The following is a 22,675-nucleotide window of genomic DNA, read 5'->3' on the forward strand; positions in this document are numbered from 1 at the left end:
TGCGTCATTGCTATTTGAAAGCACTCGCGCCCATTCGTTGTTTAAGTTGTCGATTTCTCTTGCGTGCTCACGACGCAATCTCTCATACTCCGCGGCGTACTTTGCGGCGCATTTCCTCTGTTTATATTTATAATTATTATTATTATTATTTAAGAAGCACCGAGGCATTAGGGTAGGTTTACTGGACTGTCGATACTTACATTGTAATAGAGAAAACCAGCGCCGGTCACGACGCCGCCCGCTAATGCCGCCGCAATGTATTCATACATCCTTTAAAGACTTCGGTGAACTTCGGTGAACTTGGAATGACTTGGAATGACTTGGAATGACTTGGAATGACTTGAAATGACTTGGATTGACTCGTAACAACAAAAAATACGTTTCGCGTTGCGTGTCTGTTCGACGTCTGGTGAAACATTGGTTGTTTACTCGAGGTCGCTAACGAGTAATGTTAATACTGAAATCGGCCAGCACAAAAGCCTAATAACTAAAAGCCTAACAACAGCTGTTATTACCTACACAGGTGCATATTGCTGTCGACCGAGTAATTAGTGCTGAACCGATGGATTTACGATTGGAAAAATAGACACATACCGTGGACACAAGCTGTAGCACATATTATATCAAACCCTTCGACTAGCATATACATGCATTTGTCGTCCCCTGAGATCTCTCCTTTGTCCGTGGCTCGACACCGTCGAGTGGGGCCAGTAAGACAACATTTTGTAGGCAACATTAAGCAACATCAGGCCGAGGCCCTGAGACCGGCGGAAGACGCGAAACTAACAGGGTACGTCGTGGTTAAGCGCAGTAGGTTTAGTGGCAAATCGCGGCGCTAACAACCGCTGTTTCTTCGCGCGCCTGGCATCGTCGGACAGACCGTGATCTCGTGGATCTAACGAGGGATCGAGCGGCCTTCTATACGCCCTAGCGGCTGAGAAATCCGGGAAAACTCCCATTTTCATTTGAAAATTAGTAATTTTCAGGCTTTGTTATTTTGCATAGCAACGGCCGCCGGCGGCCGGGTAAGTTTTTTGGTTTTGGCGGGTTTTCGGTCAAGGAGTGGATTTTTATGCCATTTTGACGTCGGCGACCTGTCTGAATCGCGCCAGAACCTTTATGTAAAGGGCTGGTGACCCTAAGACAAAGGGTAATGGCGAAAAATCGCGTTTATTGTTAGTGGGGCCGTAACATATGGGGTACAATCGACCATTGCCGTACATGTTTTCTCAAAAAAAAAAAATGAAAAACCCTATCACCACCAAGTCTTACAACATAAAACCGTCGTAGTCTTTGCCCTTAAGTACTTGAAGGTTTTTTGGATTTTGAGCGACGATAGGTACGTGTTTTTTGTGACGTTTTTTTTTAGGGCAAAGTCGTTTCGACGGCCAACTCATTTTTTTTTTTTGACATCACCGAGAAACGCTGTCACGTCGTGTCACGGCTTTATATAATAGTACACAGTGCTTTGGTGTCGTTAAACGCCGTGTACGGTACGGGGTGCCGGCGAGTTTTTTTTGTTTTGTCGAGCTCATGAGTACTTAAAACCTATGTCCATATCTATTATCTTTGCCGGTGTGTTAGGCTGATCGGATCACTGTAGTTATTCTTATAAAGAGAAAGAAAAAATTGTGTAATATAAATCCGCTGACGATAATAGATTTTTTTTTTGTCTAGAAGCCGATAGGTCAAGTTAAATTGATTTTTTTTGAGGCTTCAAATGTTTCTAACCGTTGAAATATAAATTAAAAAATTAAAAAAATACAAAATAGGTAGTTTTGCCTGACTCGATTCGAACCCGAAACCTCTTGATTATTAGTTCAAGGTGTTAACCGTTACGCCACTAAGACATATTCACATTAATGGGTAATTGTTTGGGTATTTAACGTGGAACCGTTTAACTTCACTCAAAAAAAGTTGACATAAAAAAATTTTAAAAAATATTGAAGTCATTAATCGAGAGGAGTTTGCATACTTACACACGGACAGAAGAAATATATATATATATATATACTTAATGACGTCAGCACTGTGAACGACCCCTGCCATAAGACATGTCCATGTCAAAAAAAAAAACTCCATTGACAAAAAAAAAAAAATGCAGTCAGAACGATTGAACGTGGTAACTAATAAAACGAACCCCAATCAGAGGGTGGACAAGTAATATAACAAAAATAATTTGACAAAATTGAACTTTTTCTTATTTATTTTCAAGTAAATGCGTAAATGTCGCGGGTACGCCGTCTTTAGGTCAGAGAATTCGGTCAAGGTGGCTTTAAACTAGAATATTATGAGATAGGACAAACTAACAAAATATAACATATTTAAAACACTGACAAGATAAGAGTGCACTCTATATTCGAGAGATTAAACAAACAATATAATGTATTCCGAATGCACGACTCGGTCATGATCTGCCCTTATCTAACTTTTGTAGACCTTTATTTTATGGTCTCGCCCCATTCCGGTTTAATATTTTCCGGATCGTTTCCTTTTTTTACGATGCTATCAATATCCCTGTTTATCCCTCCTTCTCTCTCTCTCTCACTCTCTCTCTCCAGCTCATTTGCTTCCACGTACAAAATGACAATATTTTAGATATAATATTTTAAAAAAAAACTGAACTGAAAAATGTCCGTTATATGGGTTGGAATGCAGTATTGTCCAGCATTGATTCGTTGTCTAATTTGCTTTGGTCGTTCATACCAAACGATACCTATTCAAATAGATATATGAATTATGACTATATAATATGAAAACATTTTCGAATATTGATTTAGCAGGCGCGTCGTCGACCTTAATTACTGTTGTAAACAATTCCTACCCCGTGCTGCCCGACAAATCCCATTAGAGAACCCCAAAAGGATTTATTATCCGGTACACGGCTGGATGTAGACAATTTAGCTGCATTTACTATTCCGAACACGACTCGAATAAATAGGACTTTTGTCTTTGGAAAGAGGCAAATTTGGATTATTATTACAGATATCGCATTTCATACGGTGCCCACTCGAGTGCCCGTTAAAAAGTCTTAAAAAAAAATTAACAAAAAATGCAAAAAAATTCTCCTTTGGCTCTTCTGATCTACTGTTACTCGTTCTTTAATCATCGCTAAAAATCTTCGCTACATGTCATAAAAATAGACATGTCTGTTTTTTCTGGTGAGCCCTTGAATTTTGACTGATCGTATAGGTAAACATTTTATTTTTTAAACAATTAAATTCAAATAAATTATAAAACTGTTAATTCATTTACTTACTGGAATGTTTAATATTTCTATTGAATTAACAGGATGAAAATTGTCCAGTCCAGTAATGTCAGCCTGTATGTCTGTCGGTTCATCCTTATATTACATCATAATATTAAACACCGTCAAATTAATGTAATTACTAAAAAAAATCGAATTATTCACTTACTGAATCATTGAATACAACTTTTGAACAAGGAGGCCCAACGTTTTTAAACTGAGATGTCCGGTGAGCTAGTCCAACCCTGAATTTATACCTAACATTAAATTTTGTCGTACACCCGCCTATCACGTGCGTGCGCTCAAATGGGACCTTCTGATTGGCTGATTGAACGCTATTGTGTAAACGAAAAACAGCAGCCATTTTCTAACAAGGGCAGGTCACAGTAAAGGCGTGACGGATTTTCTTCAAATTGCGAATATAAATGTTATTTATTTTTATGTTTTACATCATTTATTATACTTCTCGTACAGATGATTGAATCACACATTTGTTTTGTATAATTGCACTATTTTAGAATTCAACCTGTAAAGTTGTAGGACTATTAATACACGTTAATGATTAATTACACTTATGACATATTATGACTATTACATAGTAAAAAAAAATGTTGTTTTACTCGTTTACTAGTTTTTTAAATTCAAATGTTACAATTTTTATTTAAATCGCCAAAAGCCGCGAACAAAAAATAACCTATTTTGGTTGTGCTGGAATACACTTATTTGCTCGGTTGGGTTTTAGTGAGTTCTGTGTATACAATCTGTCCAATTTCTCCAGCGCATGTGCGAGTGTGTGTTCCACTTCACTGAAAGTTTTCCCCTGCGCAGTTATCGCTAAATCGTCGGCATACAGGAAACGACGAGTAGTTCCCATAATGGCCTGGTCATTTGTATAGACATTAAAGAGTATTGGTTATGAAATGTATTAAAAAAAACATTTTTGGGTTTTTAAAAAGCTCGGAATTTTAACAGCTGATTAAAAGCTATCCGAATAGAATAAATAATAATAATGGCTTTTTAAATCATTGTTAGGTATTATTGGTTGTTATTTATTATTATATAACAGAATTCAGTTTTACGTTATTCTTATAACAGTATTCAGTTTTTCGTTATTCTTATAACAGTATTCAGTTTTTCGTTATTCTTATAACAGTATTCAGTTTTCGTTATTCGTCATCACGTCTCAGCAACATACTCGATTTTGTGAAACATGATGTCACTTAAATTGTATGCGGCCGGCGGATTTGTGGCGGGGTTCGGTTGTGCCTACCTGGTTGACTATTGCTGCTCTCGGTGGTTACAATCCGTACGTATGAATTTCAAAAATATTTCATTGTCACACTTAGGGAAACGGTCGCACACACAACTCCGCTTGTCCAGGGCCAGCTGACAATCTTTACGTGTTAAGGTAAGCGTCCATATGTCCGCATCGGACGGGTCGTTTCAACCGGATGTACAATTTTTCCAGTATTGGCTATAGCACACTAAAATCCGTCCGATGCGGACTTGTGGACGCGCACCTTTAAGGCCGGGTGCAAGAAAACGATTATCTATTGAGTTTTTGGGCATACGTAAACCGCGCCTCGTTTATAATTTGGTTTAAAAAACGTATGTGTAAACTGCGCCCGAGTTTTTATCAAGTGGAAAAAGGTTAGTACCTGCATGTAAGCTGCGCCCAGCTTCTCGTCATCGGTATGAAATGCAAACAGCGTCCGAATCAATAAAATCACGGGAATATTAACATTTTAGGGTTTCTACCACTTTTACCAAATTGCATAAATTGCCATGACGAGGGGGCAGAATGAATGAGGACGGCAGATATCCGAGTGTTTTAGCACTCGCTCGCTATTTGGCCTCGGATAAACATACATGGATGTCGCTTTCATTTAACACAATCGTACATTATTATTATAACGTATATATATATATATATATAAGTTTAATACAATATAATACAGGGTGGGCCACGGAAATAGGGACAAAAATAGATGGGTTTTTCTCAACATTGAATGGGAGTAGGCAGGTCTAGATAAGCTCATTCGATCCGTCAGATAATGTCATTTAGTTATCACTATAGCGCAGTGGAGTGTCGTTCACCGTGTGTTTGCGTACGACGCGTTTGTGAAAAACAATGAATCGATAGTTAAGGTGCAGCGTGCCCCCGCTGCCAACGAGTAGGGTCAAAAATAGATAGACATAACTCAGTATATTTTAGATGTACAAACATTTTATTAATATTTTATGATATGTAAGTGAGTGCCATTTCATTTTTTAAAAATTACATCAGACATATGACGGCCATCTTCTTTATAGCATGAAACAAGTCCGACGTTGAAGTAAAGTCCGAATGCACGCCTTTTCACGCCTGTAAAAAACTAGGTATTAGGCATTTAACAGGAGTCCCTTCTCACCCGACAACACACGAATCTCCCGCTCAACTCATGTTGGGTCATTCGACACAAACACTATTTGGTTTATTAATACCAAACACCAACGAAGTAGCTATTAATAATCAAGTAACACAAATAAAAAACGGGGGTAAAAGAGACTTAAATTTAGATAAGGGGGATGGTGTGTTAGTTAAAGATTACAGAAAAACAGGTGAAAATTGGCCGAAGGGTACAATTACTGATAATATTAGTCATAATACTCATAAAGTAGTTTTAAATGATGGTTCTGACTAAGGCACAATGATCAGATATGGCCACACGGCCAAAAAGAAAATGAGTTATCTCCTGCTTCTAATTATTCAGACACGCCTAGTGTTGACCAAACAAACTCCATGCAACACATGGTGCAATTGGCTACCATACGCGAGTGCTACGCCGGCACAACTTGTCATTCGTGTAATTTGGGTTTCATAACAAACATCAGCGAATATTATTATTTATATTAATCTAACTGTGTATAACAATGTCCATAATAAAAATAAGGAATAGGAGAGGAGAAATGTGACCGCCTTGGGGAACTCCAGAGGTAGTAGGAAAACGTGAGGATAGATGGTCGTTTACTTTAACTTGTTGACATCTGTTTGACAGGTAAGAGCTAAACCAGGATCGAAGAGGATCAGAGATGCCTATGGATTTAAGTTTAGAAATAAGGATTGAATGGTTAACAGAGTCGAACGCCTTACTAAAATCTGTATATATATATAACGTCTACTTGAAGGCCAATTTCCGTAGATTTTATTAAGTTAGATACAAAACAAATCTAATTAGTGTCGGTCGACCTGCCAGATAAAAACCATGTCGATTGGAGTCTAAGGTATTTTTAAATGTCTGTGCGAGAGTGGACATTATGAGTTTTCCTAAAAGCTTAAGAATTGGAGCGAGTTTTGCTTTTGGTCTGTAATTAGATACTATAGATTTTCCCCGGTTTTAAAATAATAGACACATTCTTTTAGGCCGACCGCGTCTACGCATGATACTCTGTTGCTCCAATTGCGAAATATTAATATAACTTATACACTACTCTAATTAATACTAAATATTTCAGGGGTTCATAACAGTGTATCTGAGTATTTTATAAATTATTTAATGATATCTAAGCCCGACGACGAAAGAGTGACACGTTTGCGAATTATTTAGTAGATTATTATAGTGTGAAGAAGTCAGTATCCACCTGAAATATGGCTCAAGCATCAGAAGAGCCATTTTTGACCATCAATGCATGCGAGTCATTCCATACCCATTTTAGTTCTAGTTTTTAAACAACTCATCCAAATATTTTTATGTTTTTAGAAAAGTTAAAAGCAATTTTAATAGAAACATACCTACATTAAATTAAATAGTATAAATGAACCTTAACTTCACTCGATAAGAACTCGGGCGCAGTTAACATGTAACCTTTTTACACTTGATAAAAACTCGGTCGCAGTTTACATATTGTATGATTTTGTGTTTACCTGTGCCTTGGGCGCAGTTTACAATCGCCGATAAGAGATAAGTGAGATAATTATAGATAAGACCATATTATTAAAGATTTATTTTTCGGATCTAATTACAAAAAATGTATCTACTATTTGGTATAATAAAACAATAGTACAAATATTATGTTTAATTTTAAATAGGAATTCCAAAAAGTAAATATGAAGAGTTTATTACATTTTATTTTATTAGCAGAAGTAACAAAAAACTCTAAACGTATTTTATTATAGGTACAACCTATACTTACGACTTCAATATTTCTAATTAAATAACACATTATACTGATAGGAGTCGATTACTTGTATATTTTCCTCATAAACTTATGTATGCGAACAGGGATGTTCTAAGAATATAAGAACATTAATATTGATAGTTAATTTTCTTCTTTATACTTAGTCAGCCAAGGTAAACGGCCGTAAACCACGTCCAGAAAGTAATCATAATAATTACAACATACAATTTTACTTAAATTATTTCTATATATATTTTTTTTACATTCTAAACTTTTCAGGTACACTGATCAATATAATTACCGTGAAGTAATATAGGACTAGAAGCGGAATAACGGTACAATAGGAGCTACTTTGTTTTGTTATTTGATAGTTAGCAAACTAGGTATAGGTATAGGATTTGTATATTTTACCTACTATGTACTTGTCTATTTTACATGATTTTTCGAACCATAATTCATAAGGAGATTTGCTTACTTGACCCGAATTACCTGTGCGTTTTAACACAAACATTGCTAAGTTAACTGCCTCTGCCCACAATGATTTTGGAAAATTCTTGGAATAGATTTGTAATAGAAGAAAAACAAGGGGGAAGTAACGGTGAATGGCTATTTTAAATATTTATAAATTAGTCTCTTAATCGGGGTGTGTATGTGTGTATATTTACTACAAGAACTCACTTCCTGCCTCTAGACTTACTATTACACAGTGTTATAATATTGTATATAGTACATATCTTGTCGTGTTTTCTAAAAGGTTTGTTCGGTCGCTTCGCGACTTATTGAGCTTACAATTTTATTATATTTTTTCAACTAATTATACATGTGTTATTATTTATGTTAACCTAGGATGATAACCAAAACGCTAAGGCAACCTTACCAAACACACATTACGCTGAAGCTTCTGTAGAAAGTTTGGAACAGTCTTCTGAATATAAGGTAAGTCTCTTCTTCTTCTTGTTAGTAACATTGTTATTTTATGAATTAGCTGAAAATAATGTTATCATCTTTTAATAAACAAATGCAATGATACAGTGTCTATTTACATTTCCCCCTTTTTTTACAATCCATAAATGCTTATAAGCTAACCTAACCTAACCTAACCTAACGATTGTACGCCCCAAAAGCTGTGGTAGTCTATTACAGTTGTAATAAAAAAAAAATATGCCAAAACTGGAGTAGAGAAATATTAAACCTTGAGTTGTTATTTACATATATTTAAATATTGTATTAATTAGCTTTTTTGCGTTTAGGGAGAAGAGAGACAATTAGACGAGGAGGTCGAAGAGGTCCCACGTGGACCAAAGCCGGATTTGGTAAGTCTAAAATACTAAAAAATTGACTATGGCCAAATTTTTTTTCACCTTTTTTTACAATCAATAAATGCTTATAAGCTAATTTCCTAACCTAACCTAATTTTTTTTTTTTTCTTACATTATATCAAAGACTGGGGGGTGGCACAAATGTTAGTCATTTCACCCCCCAGCCCTCATCGTTAGGTGGAAGTTTATTTCACCGTGCTTTCTGTCGTGCCATGATTTAATACCGGTGATCAATCGGTGGGTCCACCGTCCATTGGGGGACGCGTTCCATCTTGTCTGCCAAGAGGAAAAAAGGGCCTCGCGAGCTCTTGATTTGACTACGCTCTGATCCAGTAGATTTTTTTGATTAAACACCAGCTGGCGCTCCGTAGCTGAGAGGTTGCTAATAATTTCAATTTAATTTCCGTGTATTGCTGTTTTAGCACTTGTATAATAAACAATTTTATTGTTACATTATAATCAGAATGAGAGGCTCTATAAACAAAACGCTGATAGCATAAAAGTCTGATAATTTTTTTTGATATTTGTTTAAATCTTGAATTTGTTTTATTGAATTTAAATGATTGAATATTTTGCAATTTTTTCGTTTTTGTTTGGTCTTAGAGCACTGATATTAAAATTTTTAAATTAAACTATTTAATTTAATGTAAGTTTCTAACTGTATTTATTTTATTTTTTCTATAAACATAACAATTTCTGGGTGTATAGTATAAAAACTTGAATTACAGAATACTCAGATACACTTTCTGGGCTTAGAAATGGTATACCATAGCATTGAACTATTCACCTTCTAATATCACTGTTCTTATCTTTGTAGTCAATTCTCAAGCCGTTTTGCTGGATATTTTTATTCCACGATAGTGTTAGATAAAAGCGACATCCGTGTAACTTTATCTAAAGGCGAAACAGTTTTACATGAAAAATGAATAGTTTTCTCGAAATCTATTACAACATCGGACGGTGATATCGTAATATTGTTTTGAAAACCATATTCACAAATTGATTTTAGGCAAAAAGTGCAAGATATTGTACTTTTATTGGATAGTAAACATATAACGAGTGTTATATAATAGCCGTTGATAAAACCATGTATTGTAAACATTTGTGTGAAGTAATTAGGGTAGTATGAAAATGTACCGCCCATGGAAAACCATTTTGTTATTGCAAGAGTATTTAAATTAGAAACGCAACTGAAAACTACACATTTGAACTCCTTGTTGTTTATTAATACAAATAACTCTTATCTATTTGTTTGAACACCGCGTTCGTCAAGAACTAATTGAACTTCTTCAATAGATTAAGGGAGTGGAGGTCATTATAGGTTGGCTTACCTGTCAATCTGTTTTTACATATTACGTACCATGATCCTATAAACTTCCAGTAAAATATTTAAAAAAAAAACAATTTGGTTTGTACAATTATAATAGACTAATTAAAATAGTATACTATTACACATTAAGTTTACACTAATTATTTAATTTTTTATACATTTCAGACTGCAAGGGACGCTTTGCCGTTAAATGACCGGTTGGCCACGGCCACTGAAGCGTCCGAGGAATTAGAGCAGTAAGTCTTTTTAGACATTTTGTCAGCGGTTTCATAATTTCAGGTTCTTTAAAAATAACTATTTATATAAAATTTAAAAAAATTCTTTAATGATAAACAATAATCAAAATCCACAAAAGCTTCAAAAATTTTCGTTTTTAAAAAATTATAAAATTTATTTTTTATAAAAAATGTACATTTAAATACAATATATTAAGTATAAAGAACCAATGAGGGGGAACTGTTAGTCACACGACTACTTTCCCTCAATTTGAATATATTTGGAAAATATACTTTTCAAAATAAGAAAATAAAATATGTTAGAACATAAGTACTTACTAACCTTATACAGCTTGAATACAGTTCTAAATGAAATTAGTATTAACTATTTGGTTTTGCATGCTTATCTATTTCCTAATAACCTGTGTTTGTACATCTTTTTAATGTTTTGAAATTTGTAAATTTAAAGGATTAAAAACATACTAATAGAAGAAAAGCAACATGTGATAGCCAAATGTCAACAATATTACGAAGAAATAAGGCTTTTAGCAGTAACCGAAAATAGCCCTCTAACAAGGGCCAGAAATAAAAAATTAAGATTGTGTTTGTCCAAATGTCAAGATTTAAAAATTTTTATAGAAGATCTGGAAAGTGGTCCTGAGGTAAGTACGGCCCTGTATGCCGACTACATTTATGCTCGGTTCGCTTGGCACGGGCCGTTTTGTCGGCTATTCGACGCACCTGTTTTTTTGCGAAAAAGGGGTCCAGCCGACACATAATTGACTTGCTGTCATTTTTTTTTCTATAAAAACTATAAAGTTATCTAGATAAGATAACGGACAATTGAGTAATATATCATCTAGATAAGATATTGAATTATTCATTTAACATTTATCCAGCTAAAAGATAAAAGATAAATACAATTTTATCTAGATGAAAAATAGATAAATTATATTTTAACCTTCATAAAATATGTTATACGAAAATGTATGAGTGAACATTTTATATAAATACTTATATACTTTTATGATATATACTTAGCAGAGAATTAAATATTAAAATTTGATAACTGCTACAAATGAATTACTTTTAAAACCGCAAACAAATATTACACTTAACATATTTTTCCAAAGTTTATATAATAGTATATCTATCTAACACAAATAATAAAAATAATTTGACAGTTAACAGTAATTTTTGATCCGTCAACCGACAGTATTTTGTAATATTTGCCATCCAGTAGATAATTTTGATTTTTATCGATCGCATTTGTAGACTCTGCTGGTTGTGACCCCGCAGGATTGTTAATTTGGTATTGATCACCCTCGTGACATCTTGTGATTTTTTTTGGTTTATTTAAAATGTTTGAAAGCGTACGAAAAGCTTTAGTTACTGACAATTTTATACCCAACTTGTCTGCGATATTTTCTACTATTTCAATACTCTATTCAGAATAAGAGCGGTCCGGGTTGCACATTTTATGTACCATGATCCTATACACTTGCAGTAAAATATTTAAAAAAAACAATTTGATTTGTACAATTATAATAGAGTAATTAAAATAGTATATTATTACACATTAAGTTTACACTAATTATTTAATTTTTTATATATTTCAGACTGCAGAGGACGCTTTGCCGTCTACGGCAGAAATGGAATTAGAGCGGTAAGTTTTTTTAGACATTTTGTCAGCGGTTTCATAATTCATAATAAATTCATTATTGACAAACAATTTTCAAAACCTATGAAAGATTTTTCATTGGATTTCATTTGGTGGGTTACTGAACATAAATATAGTTGGACAACTAAATTTGATATAATCATCTACAAAAGTACCGTCACGTCGTAATTAATCTATAATATTCGATGGGGTGACAGGGGTGCAATTTGATTTAAAAATTAATTAATAATAAACAATGTTCAAAATCCACAAAAGCTTCAAAAATTTTCGTTTTTTAAAAATTATCAAATTTATTTTTATTTTTACAAAAAATGTACATTTAAATACATTCTATTAAATATACAGAACCAATGAGGGGGAACTGTTAGTCACATGACTACTTCCCCTCAATTTGAATACATTTGGCAAATATACTTTTCAATATAAAAAAATAAAATGTGTTAGAACATATACTCTAATCAGAATAAGAACAGGCTTCGGCGGCACGAACACTGCCGCCGGTGGGGGCTACAGACGAAATGTAAAGTGGGCGGTGCCTGACCGCCGCCCGACGAAAACTGGTCGGCCGCCGAAGCCTGTTCTTATTCTGAATATAGTATAGCATCATTTTAATGTTATAAAATTTGTAAATTTCAAGGTTACATGAAGAAATTAAAGATAAAAAGAGAAATTTACAAAGGACAATTGAAGCGGACAGACAACAATTATATGGCAACCATGGCGTGAACAAAAAAAGGATAAATAGGAGTATTTCAAGAAACCTCGTTATCAGATCATTTTTAGTTCATCTTAAAGATCGTATCCAGGTGAGTACGGCCCTGTATGCCGGCTATATTTGATAAGATATGGTTTACTAGTAGAGCAGAGCCAAACAACAGCTCGTTCAAACGGTCCAACAATAATTCAACTATTACATTTAGTATTATGTATAACAAATTAGAGGTGTACGCTGCTGGGCATATTCAAAATATAAATAAAAAAATGTATTACCTACATGTGAATACCATACAGTTTTAGAGTGACATCATTAAAATAAATTAATATTGTTTTTTTCCCACTAAAGTTTCATTACAAATTTGACGAAGTTCCACTTTTGAAATTAAATGCAACCGTTTGTGTTTCATTAATTCTAGTAACAAGTGATTTCGTTCATTCGTGTTAACGCTTACCCAACCAATGATAAAATCAAATATCTAAAATTTACATTTTGTATTTAAGTATACAACCTTCATTAAAATAATTAAGTATTTTTACTAGTAAATAGAATAATGTACCTTTTCTTCAGAGTCAACTACTAAATCGTCACACTTCCCTATGAACTCGACAACGTCATTAAACTGCATTTCATATAGTTTTCCTAATGCAATATTCGAGTTCACAATTGTTCACTATAGAAATGCCTTTGTATTATTTAAAAAACTGAAGGGGCTGGGGGGAAAACAGATCAATGTCAATTTTTTTTTTTGAAAATAAGATTTTGGTATCAAATTATTTGTATTGACGTATTGTATTTTTCATGCACTCGAATCAAGGAAAAAAACAGATTAATCGAGAGTAACGACCGCCGGAAATTTAGACATACAGGCAAAATGTATTACGTTTTGAAGTTAAAAACATGATTTTCTCAGAATAAACAATAATTGACATTGATCTTTTTTCCCCGCAGCCATTTAACTGTTTCAGCTCTAGATCAAACCTGATAACTCATGTACATTTTTTTAAAAAATTACCACCAATTAAACTATAAATATTTTCGTCTGACAGAAGCTTGGAAGTCTGCATAAAACCAATACAATTATTATGATTTATATTTGTATATTATTATTTACAGTTGTCTATTTCCCTCTTAACATTTGTGTCTCAGATCTTAGTTCTTACACCCTAGAGTTCCTGGAAACTATAATAAATATGAGCCTGATTTAAAAAAAATTAATTTTCAGAAACGAAGTGTTAATATCAGAGAGCCACGGCCAGGACTATTCGAGTGTTAGGCCCATTTACATAAGTAAGTATATCATTTTTTTTTTTTCATATTTTAAAAATATTAAAACCAATTTTATTTTGATACGTTTTTGAATAAGGATTTCATTCCAACAATAATAATACTTTTACAAATAAATCTGTCAATAAATTGACACGGTGTACATTTTTTAAAAAACAATTTATTCTTAGTTATTGCCTAAATAAAACTCCTTGAAATCAGCCCACTTAAAAGGATTCTTAATATTTCTTAGTTTAACAGAATATTTAATATTAATTTCTAACTCTTTCGGCTAACTCGTCTTTACATATTTGTATACTGTAAATAATTCTTCGTCAATCTTTAATGTCTCTATTATTTTTTTCTAATTTTATGTCGAACTAAATCTATTTACAGCATATTGGACATCAACATCAACCATCATCATGAACGACACATGACCAGACTAGGCCCGCAACAGTAGTGATCCTGGTGAATAACACCAGGGTCCAACCACAATTATTATGTCAATTATTATTAAAGTATCAATATTTGTAACTTGTGTTTTAAGTATAATATTTCATTCTTTTATATCAACTCCTTTACATATATATTTTTCTTGAAACTTTAATATTAAACTTTCAAGATGTCCTAAGGATTTGATACTATCAGAAACTTGGTCGTATAAAATACTGTGGTCAGAATATATTAGTTCAATAGGAATTATTTTTCCTAAATAACTGCATTGTACATGCAGTGCCGTATTTCCCAGTAAACACTATAAGCTAGTGCTTAGGGCGGCAATTTCTCAAGGGTGGCAAATAATTTTTAATATTACAATATTTTACTATATATAACTAGAACTGAAAGAAATGCTACTATTTATAAAATGTTTTTAGACTAACGGGGTTGTGATAATATTTATTGTTAAGGTGATTTTCAATTTCAAAATCGTAGAGTCTATCGCCCTATTATAGTATTGCTGCACTATTTATAAATTTTCCGTTGTCATGTTGTTTTTATACGACTTGACAACAGACAAGTGGATACGACGATCGTAAAATAAGTTAATAATGGTAATAAATTAGAAAAATATAACATGGGTTGACCGTTGACGATTGTGTGTTTATCTGTATCTAATCATGAAATCAGTTTTTATTTTTAAGTCTATACAATATGCCTATTTCTATAAGTGTGTATACTGGGAAATGGCACTGTGTCTATATCACAAAATATATTAATATAATATAATCATATAATATAATCATATAATCATAATAATAAAATGTCAATTCAAATAGCCGACGTCCCGCCAGTCGCCTAATCGTCTCTTCCATGGGATTCGTATAATACATCTGGCTCATGGACAAGCATAAAGGCGGCTTGGGCAGCGCGTGGCGTTGGCGCGCGTTTTTATCATGTCACAACGTTATCGTATCAAATAATAACGGTGACGGCGTGTGTTGTTTTTATTGCCGAGTTTGTACTTTCCTTAAATTAAACGTAAAATTATTATTATTATTATTAATTACACTGTTGTTCATTGTCATACGTGGTTTTTTATTCAATAGTGTTTCCCGGTGTGTCAAACGTTATCATATATATAATAATGAAAATTAAAAACGGCGAACGGCGTGTTTTGTTTTTTTTTGGTGAATGTTTGTCTTTGTAGTTTGTTATATTACATACGTAAAATTATATATTAAACGTATAATAGTTATTATTAATTACATATTTGTCCGTAATTCGCTCACGGTTTTCGTTCAAGAGAAATCGACGTGTTTCCCGGTGTGCAAACATTACCTATTAATATGCGTCGTTGGATGTCGGTACGTTTTTTAGATTTAGAATATATATAATAATATATAGTATAGTAGTATATTACATTTCGCTTAAACCAAATTATCAAATTAATTAGATGTACAAAATTCTTATCTTTTTCAAACCGCTGTGTGTGGTGATAACGATACATTTCATATTTTTTGTTGAAAAATTTGTTGACTACTAAATAACTTACTGACTTATTTTATATATATGTAAATTATTTGTTTTAGGCCAATACTATAGTGAAATCATAACCGACGCGTGTCCGTTTAGAAGATTGATTGCTACTTCTATCTACTCTGTCTTTAATTAATACAATAAGTAGTTATTATTGTTACCATTGGTTACAGACTGTTATCCTATGCCATCACCGATTAATTTGCCTGCGGCCAACAGAAAACTTACACCGTAGAAGTTCATTTTTTGTTATTTATGAAGTATTTTTTAATAATTAGTGCCTATCTAATCTCTATACTCAAACCTAATTTAAATTGACAGTTGTTTTTTCATTATACAGTGTCTTAACCGACTTCTCTTAACGCTTTAGTTTCTTAACGTGCACACACATACGATACTAATGTACAAATAATTAAGACATTAATTATTTCAAATTTTTTTGTTAAAGCTGTACAATTATGATCACTACATAGAATAAAAATTATTTTAGTTTTTTTATATATTTTTTTTTAATGATATATTATTTCACGTTAAATTGGCATTATTTGAATATATTTTAATTATTTCATTTAGTAGGATGATTTACCTATATAAATATGTATGATCACTATCGAGTACTATCACTAACCGTTTGGGGTTTTTAAAATTGTTTTTTGACTTAATTTGTGGTTTTAATATTTTAACTTTGGAAAATTCATATATTGTAGGTAAGCTATGTGGAAATCAACAATTCAAGCTAAGAAAAATCTAATAATTGTCATTAAAGTTGAAAATATAGTTTGTATTCTTTGAAATTGACAAACATATAACTTTATTTTTTTAAATCATGTATGTGATTTCACTTTCCAGATAATTTTTTTTTTAGGAAGTATTATTGTAAATTATTTAGTAGAAAAACATTTATTTACCTATCTAAAAATAAGATAATACATGGATTAATTAAAAAAAAGTTTATTGTTGTTAAAATATTAATATACAGGGTGATCCAACTAACGTAAGACACTCATTTTCTCTGAAAGTATGAATATTTTGCGAATTTTTTTTTTCCTAAAATTTTAGGTACATATTTAGCTACATTTTTCAATATTTAGAAAAATTTTATCTTCAACCCTTATACGTTAAATAAGTACGAACCTCGTTTTTTGAAATGGGAACATATGTTTTAAATTCCATAAATATGAAGACAAAAAATCTAAAAAAATGTTAGCGTTTGAATTTTTAATTTTCATCCATTTGTTCGCTGTTTATGACTTTGTAAAGATTTGAATTTTTGTCTATATTTCTTAATAATTTCATTCGATTCGACAAAGACAAGTAGTTTTATTACGACGGTCATCACATCAAATATAATAATAATTTGATGTTAACGCTTTCCGTATCATAATCAGGTATAATAAATAACCATACATTATTAGACGAAAGGTAGACTTACGGATAACGGACTTTACACTTTAACCTAATCTAGCTGGAGCTAGTCATTAGCTGGTTATCTCGGATAACAATCTAGTATCTAAACTATGCATCAGTTACCACGGAATAATCGAATGACCAGTACCCATAATATATTTTATTATTTGTACAAAATCGCATTATATTTATTATTTGTACATAACCTCATCGCTAACAAATTTCGACTTCGAAGTTCACACGTTTTCCATTAGTGAAATGAGAAATTGCAAACTTAATTAAAAAATGTTAGTAAATTTACATTATACTTTATAGTAAATATGATAGCATGCTTATTGTAGTTATGTCATAACTCGTTATTTTATAATTTTTTAAATATATCAATTGATAATATTTGCTCTCGACTTTATTTTGACGTTACATTCTTGGACACACCATTAATTTAATAGGTAAGTGTATTAAAGTTTAATAGATAATTTAATACAATACGAATACAATTAGCTTTTTTATTTTAGGTTGAATGCTTTTTTCCGAAAATCTTTTATCATTTAAAAATCAATGTTATCATGTCAGAAATATCTATGGCGTTGAGAATAGGCTATACCAATTACTATGGAAATGTCTTTTCAATTGGACCCAAGACTGAAGACCTTACAATTTTATATCAAGGTGTAAATTATAAATATAAAGCATTAATTTAATAGGTAAGTTTATTAGAGTTTAATGGGTAATTTAATACAGTACGATGTCAATTAGCTTTTTTAATTTAGGTTGAATGCTTTTTTACTGAAAATATTTCATCTTTTAAAAACCAATGTTATCATGTAAAATTGGTTTTGAGTATGACATATCAATTGCTATGGAAATGTCTTTCCAATCGGACCCAAGACCTTACAATTATATATCAAGGTGTAAATTATAAGTATAAAACATTTATTTCTAATGTGACATTTTTTAATGTGAATGTATTATATCAACACTAAGCAATTTGAATGAAAAGTGTGTTGTGTTAACTTAAAATAATTATTAATGCATGTATTTGTGTATGTGGGTTGATAATACTCATATACCCGTTTCATTTTTTTTTAAATATCAGTAATTAATGTATAAATTTCATACTATTACATACAAGGAATCACTTCTTGATTATACCAATATTTATAATAATATGTAAGTATATTATTTTTATTTGATTAAACTTATCTAAGGTAGTTCAAATGTCTGCTTTCAGTTTAGTTATTTCTTACAATGATATAACCCATATATTGTGTGTCTGACATACATTACGGATATTTTATCATAAAGTTTTAGCTATAACTGACACAGGTATTTGGCTATCAAAGTTAAATTTTATATCAAATTTATTAATATACAATAATTCTCTCTTTAAAAAAGTAGTAATTCTATTAATTTGTATTTAATGAATTCAGTACATCAAGTAAATTATTTTTTTGAACTTGCCTAAGATAATTCTTATAGTTAATTTTATTTATTGAATTTTGATTTTGTTAGATTTGTTTAATTACCAACGATTGTAAAAAGAAAAAAATTTAAATCAGTATTATAGAAGTTGAACAATTTCAAATGTATAGATATTGTTTTTGTTTAATATTTTTGATTGAATATTTTCAAAATAGTAACATTTGTAATTTTTAAATTTATTATTGTTTTAATAATTAGTTTATGAATATTTTATTAGTTAAATACTTATATTATCAGACAAAAAATTATTATTGTTCTTTAAATGTTATACTATACTATATATTTGTCGTTGAAATTTATCAACACAATTGTTTGACTATGTGTTATCAATGTTCAAATTTTGTAAAGTACACAGTAAAAATTAATAAAAATTGTTTTTTAACTCTTTAAAGTAGGAAAATTGTCGCATACGCATTACAGCAAATATTCTTTTAACCATTATTTGCATCATTAAAGGTAAACAAATTTTATTTTTAACAACTATGCATTATAAGTTAGTATAATTGATTTTATAATTATTTGTATTTATACATAAATATAGTATACATGTATGTATGTGTATAAAATCAGACAAACTTGTCGCGTACAATTTCCATAAAATTTAAATCCTTAAAAATGTGTTTTATTACAGAATAATTGTTAAATTTAGATACTACAAATTAGCTAAGGCTATTTTTGATTTAATATTGCCACTTTTACATAATCTTAGTAAAACGTACCCGTTATAATAGTTTAATAATGTCAATACTTTAATTTGTATAGTAAACAAGGAAATATCAAATAATGGTTTTCTTTTTAAACAACTAAAATCTATTAAGCTTTTAATTTTCTAGATATTAAATAGTGAAGAAAATAATAAAAATAAAAAAATACTGATTATACATAAAATCAAAATAGCAGATTCAACTGTAAAAGAATTAACTTTTCAATTTGAAGTTTATGAAACAGACATATTTTATTATAAAGGCTTTAGAATCACTATTATTATAACATTATACACCTTATAAGTTATAATAATAATTAGTAAGTACTAATAAAAAGATTAGAAACATATAAACTATTTATTTTAATAGTTATTAATAAAATAAAAAAGTTCTGATAATTTAATGTTTGCGTGACACAAACCCTAACTTTATTTCTGAAGTTTGAGTATCACTGTGTGATTTTGTGTAATTGAGTCACAAACTATTGATCCATATTTTTATTAACGGGATCTTAATAAGAAATAATATGACTTAAAAAAAAATGAAATATCAATGATGTTGAAAAATTTACCGTTACAGAAAAATCAAATCTTTTTTGCCAACAGGATGGGAAATCAGAAAAAAAAGTAAAAGTACTTTGAATCACAGTTTGGAACTACCGGCTTAAATTAAGTCGATAATTAATACAATTTCAAACATAACTGTGATTTTGTTGTAGGTTCCTAAAACACTGTTTACAAACATCTAGTCTTTAGACATCTTAATCATTTAAACACAGTCCACTTTATTGCATTATTTTTTATTAATAAAGTTGTTTATATAATAAAAAAAAGTTAGTCTAAATGTAAAATAAGCAACATTTTAAATATTTACTGTAGAATTAAAATAGTAAGCAAATTAAATCCAAATTCCTTATTTAGTGTAAATTGTTTAAAACAATTATTTGAGCACAGAACATATTTTGAATAAATTGAACATAACTAAACAAATAATAGTAACGCTTCGCGACGCTTGTCCATTCAATGTATGCACTTATGAGATTGTAAGCCAAATTTTAAAGCTATTGTTTACTACCTATAAAAACTAAAAATTATAATTTTTAAATAGCATAATGATGATCTGTTGTACTGTGCTGTTACTTGTTGAATGTAGAACATAGATAGTAGAAAAATATGATAACTAATGATAATAATATTTTGTATTATCATCATAGCAGCAGTTATCAACCAACTTGTACCACGGTTTTTGATTGTTGTGGTTAAATAGCCATTCGTTAGCTGCTGTCAATATAGGTCTGTCAACCTACCTGTCATGACGGTGTGTTAGAAAAGTCGGTAATCTATAAATATGAAACGCTGGTCAAACAAAATATCACAAAACATTGTATTGTGTTTGGTTATCTGTGTACTCATCTATCGGACAATGCGATCATAAATAAGTATTTTATTGGCTCCCGGTCTTTGGAATACCAAAGAAATATAACAATATTTAAGAGAAAATGTAATATCTTTACAAAGTCATAGCTAACGACTAGATGGATACAAATTAAAAATTCAAACGATAACATATTTTAAAATTTTTTGCCTACAAATTTATGGAATTAAAAACATATGTTGCCATTTGAAAACGTGAACTTAGACCCTTTTTATCGTATAAGGGATGAAAATAAAAATTTTCGAAGCATTGAAAAATATAGTAAAACTTATACCTAAAAAAAATGGGAAAAAATGTTTTTTCAAAATATTCATATTTTCCGAGAAAATGAGTGTCTTACGTTAGTTGGATCACCCTGTATATATATAATGAAAAATATTTTTTTTTAAATAATAATAATAGTATATTTGATGCACTGAATAAAAATTGTTCAGATCTAAAAACAATCGATTTTTAGTTTTATACACCTGGGGCTACTTTTGTGTGCTTAAAATTTATATACATTATTGACATAAAATATCTATGTGTTCATTCCGCTCTAATAAGAAATAACTGTATTACATGATCTAATTTATTTTAATCACATTATACATAGCAACATCTTATGCTATTGTAATCATTTCGGTTTTTACTCCCTGGCTTTATAATACTTATTTAACCAACGAATAAATGCATTTTTACACAGTCTTATTATAAAAAATTATAGGTATGTTTTTTAAAAGCATCAGCAAAAGTCCCTATATCATCTTAATAAATTCTTAAAACAGTTGTCTTTAGATTATTTTAGCGTTCAACATTTTGTGTTCTTAGACCGTTTTTGTGAGTAGTAATCAAAAATCAAAAAAATTGTCTGAACATTTATTTTTACTAACTATTTAATGTTAATTTTTTATATTATATGTATGTATATATATATATATTTATTTTTTTTTGAGCTGCTATTGATATAGCTTGAACTAAATTAGATACTTATTAATATTGACTATTTTGTTTTTTTTTTGTGGTGTGATTTCAGACATAGGGCATAATTAAAACATAAAAATAAAATATTAATTTCAAATCATTTTATTGCATTTTAACATTTTGAAGCATGGTGGTATAAGTAATATACCACTTTTTCAAAAAATAGCCTACTCTCGCGCAGTGGTATATATTTATTACCACCTTCATAATCATGTTCAGAGAAAATCGGAGATAAAAATGCTGTGCTTCAAAGGGTTAAAATTTATATTGAAAATCGACATTTAATTTACTATTTTATTATTTATAGAAGTATAATATAAGTATTCGCTCCACCCTAAAAAAGTATAGTAAATAAAATTATTTTAAAATTTTTGATTATTATCATTTAGTAGGATGAATTGTTGGTTAGCCATCTAAAAATATATCAACATATGGATTTATACCTTTCATGGTTTACTTAAAAAAGTATTAATGTATATATCAATTTATCTATTATGTATAAAATATGTCTGGATAAGTATCAAATAATTTAGGTATTTTATGCACTGAATATTATTATTATTATCATTTTGTACTCTGACCGTTTTTATAATCACCGCCGGACACTCGAATAATCAAAAATATTTGCTACAAATTATTTCAGACATTTCATTCATGTTTTGTACTCTTGAGTTCCCAAGTAACCGTCACACAAACATATCATTCTTCCACACTTTTAAACTTCTAATACACCAACAAACGTCAGACCTTAAGTATCAAAGTACCTTTAGCATT

The 22,675-nt window shown here is 30.6% G+C and overlaps 1 protein-coding gene and 1 long non-coding RNA gene across 2 annotated transcripts; both read left to right on the plus strand.

Moving 5' to 3' along the window:
* Positions 1-6,319: 6,319 nt before the first annotated feature.
* On the plus strand, positions 6,320-14,403 carry LOC126833790 (uncharacterized). Its single transcript, XM_050565334.1, has 9 exons — positions 6,320-6,388; positions 8,252-8,341; positions 8,656-8,718; positions 10,220-10,290; positions 10,739-10,931; positions 11,889-11,935; positions 12,588-12,756; positions 13,891-13,955; positions 14,328-14,403. Exons 1-8 carry the CDS (start codon positions 6,320-6,322, stop codon positions 13,939-13,941), a joined length of 753 nt encoding a protein of 250 aa, XP_050421291.1. The 3' UTR covers positions 13,942-13,955; positions 14,328-14,403.
* A 3,229-nt stretch (positions 14,404-17,632) lies between these two features.
* Positions 17,633-18,261, plus strand: LOC126833746 (uncharacterized). The gene is made up of 3 exons (XR_007685010.1): positions 17,633-17,767; positions 17,834-18,022; positions 18,089-18,261. It is a non-coding gene; the product is annotated as an uncharacterized LOC126833746 (long non-coding RNA).
* The last annotated feature ends 4,414 nt before the right edge of the window (positions 18,262-22,675 follow it).

This window comes from Adelges cooleyi, unplaced genomic scaffold (assembly GCF_023614345.1).
Source record: "Adelges cooleyi isolate 19-005CV unplaced genomic scaffold, UGA_ACOO_1.1 ACOO_flye_CR_arks_rails_tigmint_CR_PRNA_2, whole genome shotgun sequence".
In the NCBI taxonomy this organism is placed as follows: Eukaryota; Metazoa; Arthropoda; class Insecta; order Hemiptera; family Adelgidae; genus Adelges; species Adelges cooleyi.

Bases quoted from the DNA above. Each gene is read 5' to 3' on its own strand.
- LOC126833790 (XM_050565334.1), top strand. From the start codon at position 6,320: ATGCCTATGGATTTAAGTTTAGAAATAAGGATTGAATGGTTAACAGAG. The intron at 8,719-10,219 runs GTAAGTCTAAAA...TATACATTTCAG, and splicing joins GTGGACCAAAGCCGGATTTG to ACTGCAAGGGACGCTTTGCC. The intron at 11,936-12,587 runs GTAAGTTTTTTT...GTAAATTTCAAG, and splicing joins GCAGAAATGGAATTAGAGCG to GTTACATGAAGAAATTAAAG.